Below are 7,249 nucleotides of genomic sequence, written 5' to 3' on the forward strand. Positions count from 1 at the left end.
AGCCATTTAAATATATTAACAGTACGGCTGATCTCTGTGTATATTTCAGTGCATTCATCTTTGTTCCTGTTTTTCTGTTTGCATTTCCATGCAGTCTTGGATTATCAAGAGGAAGGAGTATCTTTATTCTACATCTGCTATTCCTCCTTCATTGCTATTGGTCTCTTCATCATGACTGTGGCAGTGATCGTGACCACCATCAGGAGTAAAGCTAAAGGTGTGTGTTTTACCAGTGTAACAGTTTACTTATTTAAATAGTTATATATATAGTTTATATATTATATATAGTTTTCTGAGCTGAAGATGAAGTCAACGAACAGAGTTTCTCTTCCTCAATCTTATTGCTGATGACTAATGGCATCACACATCTGGCCTACAGTCAGAGCTCAATATAGTTTCCTGCAAGTGTTTCTTAAAATCTCACACCAGTTGTTGCAACGCTATCTCACGTCACGACCAATTCACACGAATTCGTACGAGCGACTAAAAGGTGGCTAATTCGTACAAATTCGTACGACCTCACTGATTTGTCTAAACCCACGTGATGGGTAGGTTAGGCGTTGTTGATGTGACGTGCATTCTGACATGCAATGCTTTTGAAGACAACTCTGGCATAAATGCATACTATAATCACATTTGTCCTTGATGAGATGATGATCTGATGAGGTTTAGTGTCCTGACTGTGTTTCTGATGAGTTTGTGTTCAGGATTAGATTCTTCAGCTTTAGTGGTTTTCCAGCACACACAGACTAACCCAGCGAACTCTTTCTACACGTTTGTTAACACAGACTCCATCATCAACCCCACCACAACTGTTACAGACAACGACTACATGGATGCATAAATAATCAGAAGACTTTCTGTAGAGAGAAGAGCAGACCTGAAGAGGAGAAACAAACTTCTACTGTACATTTACATTTTACATTTAATGCATTCTCCCGAGAGCCTCTCTTCCGTTCTATGACACATGAAATTAATGCTTATACAATGTTCAGGATAATGCAGAAAGAGCATATCATTATATTGGATCTATGCATTCCATGCTGTCTGTGTCATTAATGTTAATCAAACAACAAAATTCAGGAAATTCCTTTTGTAGCTTTAACAAAGATCAATACAGTGAAGATGAAGTGTTATTTTAAATTTGATTATTCCATTTTTGTACCTGAATACTGCTGAAACGTACCTGAAAAACATAAAGCACTGTTTATTTCATTTGTATCTTTGTCCTATTGTATTTATCTATGGTTGTAATTTGTTTATAATTTTCTACGCAGATTCACTCCCTTACAAAATCATCCCAATCATTCTACAATGATTAATTCTTTACAAATAAAGCTGTTCAAGTCATCTGGTGAAGTTGTTTTTTATTTTGCAATATATATATTGCAGAAAAACGAAATATCGCAAATATCGTGCAGTTGCAAGAGCAGCACAAAGAATTTCAATATATTTCCCAAGTCGTTCCTGTTACGTAAGCACAGCATAGAACATTTTTAGGTTCAGAAGACTTGCCTTTTTCTCTCCTTGCATTCTGCAGATATCTTAATCCTTTTAGGCCCTTCTTTCTCTTCACAAACTTCATCTGTTAGATAAAAATACTCTGGATATTATTACTTAGATTTATTTTTTGCTATTTCAATTTTCATATTTACTTGATTAATTTGTTTATCATTATAATTTTACAATTCCTTATTTAAATTTGATCTCTGATATCCTTTGCTCATCTGCCTTGACCATACTACATCAAGAATGAACCTGCTTTATGTCCTTTCATTGGTCTTTTGGTCAGCTTTCAGTAAGTAGATCACATTTCCTTTGCCTCAGATTTTGTCTGTCTACTGTAAAGATAGGAGTCCATTGAATTGTTGCTGTGTTTGAGATTCATCTGATGCATGGTATAAATTACTATATACAACGGCAGATGCATCATCAAATGACTTTGATCTATACATTTTTTATCAGTATTCATCTGAAAAAATATTTTAAAGACCAATGATATAGAAGTCAGTAAAAAATTTTTTTTTTTTTTCTTATTTTTTATAATGCCATCTAATACATGCGACCCTGATTACCTTTCAATGACAGGTGCATCATCTAATGACTTTAATCTACATATTTTACTGCCCCTGTTCTTTTGTTAGCACTATTTAAAATGGGGACGAACCTTGAAATATCAGTTGCTCTATAACAGTGTTGAAACTTTTTTTTTTTTTAAACATTGTTAATTGAATTAAAGCTCAAATAAAATATAAATATTAGATGAACAATTGTAAAGGACTAACTGAAATTTTCGCAACTAACTGAAATAAATCTATGTTGAAGTAGTAAAATTACTAACTGGAAAAAACGAATACTGAATACAATTTATTTTTTAAAACATGCAATTTCTAAAAAGTTATACTACGATTAAAATGAAAAAGCACTTCAAAATATTAATAGCATTCACACATGCACCGGAAGAATGTAGGGGAGAGTGTGGCACAACACATTTTGGTTTTGGCTCAATTATTAAAAAAATAATTTAGATTCATCTTTTTTTTACACAAGCAACATACACATCTCTGCTACAAATGAACACTTAAAGTTTTCTAGGACCTACCATTTTCGTACAGTTGCACTGAAAGTGACAGAAGTGCAAATGTTACAACTTACCCCATATGCGGGGTTAATGTGTAACACACATAATTCAATACTATTTTATCTGTATAGTTTGTGCATCTGCATAGATAGATATCCATACATCCACCCCTCATCCAATCATCCTTCTTTTATGGATCAATATCATGGATAGAGATAAAGGAAAGGGCTGCACAGTTTTGCAATAAATAAATAAAATCATCAAATATTGTAATTGCAATTGAATTATATTTGTGTGTGGCAGCAGCATGCAAAATTATTATTATTAATAATGATAGTAATAATAATAAAAACAAGCTCAAATCACATTTTAAAGTGTTTATTGTATGAAAAACCAGCTATGTTTTTAATAATAATAATTTGTTACATTTATATTGCGCTTTTCTAGGTACTCAAAGCACTTTACATATGGAAGGGGGAATCTCCTCAACCACCACCAATGTACAGCATCCAAATGGATGATTTTAATAAAAAAGTGATCAATGCAAATAAATGTGAAAAAAACTTTGACATTTAAAGTCCAACTGAAATCAAAATGGACCCTATTTACTTTGTTAGCGCATATTACTAGTCTTGTGGTGAACAATTAATCCGTGCAAGTTAAAACACAGAAAAAAATGTTTTGGCTTCGTAATCTTTAATCAAAATCTGAAAATGCCCCTCCCCTCTGCATTGGAGGACCTTCCCTGATGACGTAGGTTTGACGGCTTGGTTTGGGAAATGCTTAACCACTCCCCTCAAATCGTTAGTCTGTAATGAGCGAGAGATGGAGAGGAGGAGCGCTAGAGTAAAACCCTGCCCTCTGTTCAATATTCCTTTTCACTGGGAAATACGTCACAGCACTGGAGAAAAGTCGTTTGCAACTTCCGGTTCACGCGGACTTAAAATTCCAACATTGTTTGTGAAAGTCCAACAAAGTTAAATGTTTCAAAATAAATATATAAATAAATCCTCAAACCTAAAAAGTTGTGTGGCTCCGTTTTCATTTCATTACACTTGGCGGCTTAGATGTAACACTGTGCTACAACTAACCCTGCTGTGTAAAAAAAATATTTTAAGCCTAGCTTACAGTTGCTAGGAGTTGCTGATGTTTCAAAATGGTGCTACTATATGTTTTAGCCAACAAGACAGTTATTAAGGTATAATATAAAGTTAGATTTGGTGACATACACACCCAACTCAGAAACCGAAAAAAAACGTATGATGAAAAAATTTACTTGCATGGTTTCGAAACACTCTTTGTCCAGAATCTTCATGAAATCTTATCAAACCTTTACACAAAATCGCGAGAGACTGTCTTGGCAGCGAGAGAAAATACACAACCTTGTCCCTGACTAACTATGTAAAAGGTCCGTGTTACATTTAACCCCATGTTAGGTTGTGCCCAGCGCTCCCCTACACACTGTTTTCTACGCTTACAATCCACAAATACAAAAAAAATCATGATGTATGTGTAATTTAATGAACAAATAAATGCTAAAACATTTGTATTGAGATTGTATTTAGTAGCAATCAGCCTTAAATCGAAAGAGCATTAAGAAAGTCAAAGACATGTTCCAATTTTTTTTGCATTATGAAGCAGCGTCTACTCAGGAAACCACCTGTGTTACATTTAATTAGTAATATACATTTTTCTCAACGTGAACTCGTAATGGAATGTGCGGCATATTACAGTGTCTGATATAATTTTTCATATATTCAGACAGTACCAGCTCCTTCCTTATCTACAACGAGGACCACAACAAATGTGTGTATGCCGCGAGTGCTACTGTAGTGCTGACTGCGCCGTGCGACGCATCTTTCACAGCTCAGCATTTCCAATGGATTTCCTCTTCACGAATCATCAGCCTCGCTTTTAGTCTCTGCTTGGGGGCCGAGAAGATCGAAGACATGCAGGTCCAAAGTTATCCTTCTGCCCTGCAATGAATCTAACCCCGGACAAACCTGGGAATGTAAAGATGAGACCTTGTTTGGATTGAAGGGACATCCACTGCACTTGAACTATAGAGATTATGATGAGCAAACTGTGGTGCTGTTTAATGGAACAGGTGTTTGGAGTCGCTGGCGGATTTATGGGACCGACGGAGATTTGTGTTCTCGTGGATATCAAGGTTTGACCAAAACAGCCATTAAGACCTTTATAATAATGGCTGCCAAAATGTTAAATTCATATCCAATATGCCTATTGTGAATTTCCCTGTATGATGTTAGCATTTGTTTAACTAGGTGAAAGACTTCTGTTTCCCTTAGTCATGTACATTTTTCAGATCATCAACTCCTTAATTTATTCTAAATTAAACTTAAACCCCTATATTTCATTTCTTTTTGTTCTGCAGAGATGGCTAGTGATCCAAATGGGAAACCATGCCACTTCCCTTTTATGATTAATGAACATGTGTACGCTGAGTGCACTGTGGATGGCAGGGATGATGGTCTGCTGTGGTGTTCCACAGAAATTCAGTTCAAGTACGGAACGGGGGTCTTCTGCCACCCAATAAGTAAGACAACACAACTATTCACTACAGAAACATCTCTATTTAATACTTAAGCACCATAGGCACTTTCTATAGCAGTGGTTCTCAACCAACCTCAACCTCAAGTTGACATACAATGATTTCAAATAAGATAAAACAAGCGTTCATAATATGTATTTTAATAAAGTTAGCTGAATCAAAGTGGTGGATATTTTGTGGTGCTGTAAGGCTGTTTTGAATGAAGCCTTAATTGTTTAAGGCTTAAATTGGCATAATGACTTTAAATTAGTGACATAATTAAGGGCCAAGCACTAAAGGTGTGAAGCACCTATTGTTTCCATTAGAGTTATTTTCCTCCATCAGATCCTGTTAATGGTATGGCAAACACTGCCTGTGTGAGTTTAGTCAAATGGCTGTTTTGGCGAGTGCTTACGACAATACAGAACCTTGAATGGTTTAAATTAATAGGTAAAATTGGAAGAAAAAAATCTGTTTAGTAGAGACATCAGTAGCAGTGATGATACTTGCCTTATATTACTTAGTAAAAAGATGCCATTAAACACACATTTAAAATAAAAAAGTCTTCAGTTGTTTTTAACGTTAATTCATGCTGGTGTGTTTTATTTCAGATGCCCCAGTGCCCAGCATCACAGTGTATGAGCAGATGCAGGACAGAGAGCACGTGATAGTGATGTGTTCATTTGGCTGGAGGTTCACTAAGAGCTCTTTCCAGCTGTCAGTGGCGGGTGAACACAACTACACACTGAAGAACCCACTGTGTTATTCAAATGAAAAGTGTGTGTTTGATGTGAAAGTGAGTCCACCTGTTTCCTTCACCTGTGTGCATGAGATTAATTCTGCGGTGAACCGTCAGAGTGAGACTTACACAGATCATCATGAGGAAGGAGTATCTTTATTCTACATCTGCTATTCCTCCTGCATTGCTATTGGTCTCGTCATCATGACTGTGGCAGTGATCGTGACCACCATCAGGAGCAAATAAAGGTGGTGTGTTAACCAGTTACTCACAGTCAGATCAAAATCTATAAATGAAAATAATGAAAATGCATTCACAATGTGCTGAGAGCATATCTAAATGCTTTGTTATGCAATTAATTTTATTTCCTTATTTCCTTAAAAAAAGCTCAAAGACTAACATGCAGCCGTGGTTTTCTGAGCTGAAGATGCAAGTTTCTCTTCCTCAATCTTATTTCTGATGACAATAATGGCATTACATATGCCTTCAGATCTCAATATTGATTCCGTGTGTGTTTCTATATTAAAATCTCACAGTTGTTGGTGAGAAAAAACTTTTCAGAATTTGCAGTGTATAGTCTGTGTGCAGTGCAACAGCAAAGAGCTTATTTACATTTTAGACAAGTCAAGTTGTGATACACAACAGGACCACATTTGTGCTTCAATATAACAGACTCATTCATTCCCACTGGTTTTCTTTATTATGGTGGTTTGAATTTTCATTTTTGGGTGAACAATCTCTTTAATGTTGACAGCCCAATTGTATTACATGATTAGAAAAAATTGTTAATTTGTTGATTTTTCTTTTATATTTTGCGTGATATCATTTTAGAACTGTGTATTGCAGCAATTTTATTTTCTCATTAGGATGAATTGCTTATGTAACATTCCTTATTTGTATGTTTAGATAAAATTGTCTTTAAATTAATTCATATAAAAATAAATGCTTCACTTACTGCTGTGGCTTTAATTTCTGTCTATATCAGTGGGCAGCAGCTGTATGTATGTATATATATATATATATATATATATATATATATATATATATATATATATATATATAATCTTTATATTGTCTAAAGTACAAAATATTCTATTTGTCCCAATTTCCAATAATTATATTTTCCAGTTCTCGTTTCTAACTATATCCAGCTAGTTTTCTGTGGCTTAATATTGCCATAAGAGATTCGTTTGAATCCTCTATATGCTTCAGTTCTAGATAATATCAGAATATTCTAAAGAAGAATATCAAGCAGAAAAAAAAGTCTTGTAAAAATAAAGTCATACCACAACAGTTACACCAAACCCAAACCACATGTATAGGAAGAACAAATGACACATGTTGTTGAAGTGTTGCAACTTTAATAAAAGCAGTGCCA

General features: G+C 34.8%; 1 protein-coding gene and 1 long non-coding RNA gene across 3 annotated transcripts in view; one reads left to right on the forward strand and one right to left on the reverse strand.

The window, feature by feature from the left end:
- The first annotated feature begins 1,477 nt into the window (after positions 1-1,477).
- Positions 1,478-6,827, forward strand: LOC309513441 (uncharacterized protein). Of its 2 annotated transcripts, XM_082189262.1 has the most exons (5): positions 1,478-1,798; positions 4,343-4,751; positions 4,977-5,138; positions 5,744-6,119; positions 6,259-6,827. In XM_082189262.1, the coding sequence occupies exons 3-4, from the start codon at positions 4,979-4,981 to the stop codon at positions 6,115-6,117; spliced, it is 534 nt and encodes a 177-aa protein (XP_082045388.1). In that variant the 5' UTR covers positions 1,478-1,798; positions 4,343-4,751; positions 4,977-4,978; the 3' UTR covers positions 6,118-6,119; positions 6,259-6,827. The 2 variants fall into 2 exon arrangements, with proteins under 2 accessions (XP_082045388.1, XP_082045387.1); XM_082189261.1 differs by lacking the exons at positions 1,478-1,798; positions 4,343-4,751 and having other exon boundaries at positions 4,773-5,138; positions 5,744-6,827.
- Positions 2,054-7,249, reverse strand: part of LOC309513444 — a 193,243-nt gene continuing 188,047 nt past the window's right edge. The window contains exon 2 of the long non-coding RNA XR_014211449.1: positions 2,054-3,520. This is a non-coding gene — a long non-coding RNA (uncharacterized lncRNA). The remainder of the gene's footprint in view (positions 3,521-7,249) is intronic.

The sequence above is a fragment of the Leuciscus leuciscus genome (assembly GCF_965113295.1).
Source record: "Leuciscus leuciscus genome assembly, chromosome: 13".
NCBI classification, from domain to species: Eukaryota; Metazoa; Chordata; class Actinopteri; order Cypriniformes; family Leuciscidae; genus Leuciscus; species Leuciscus leuciscus.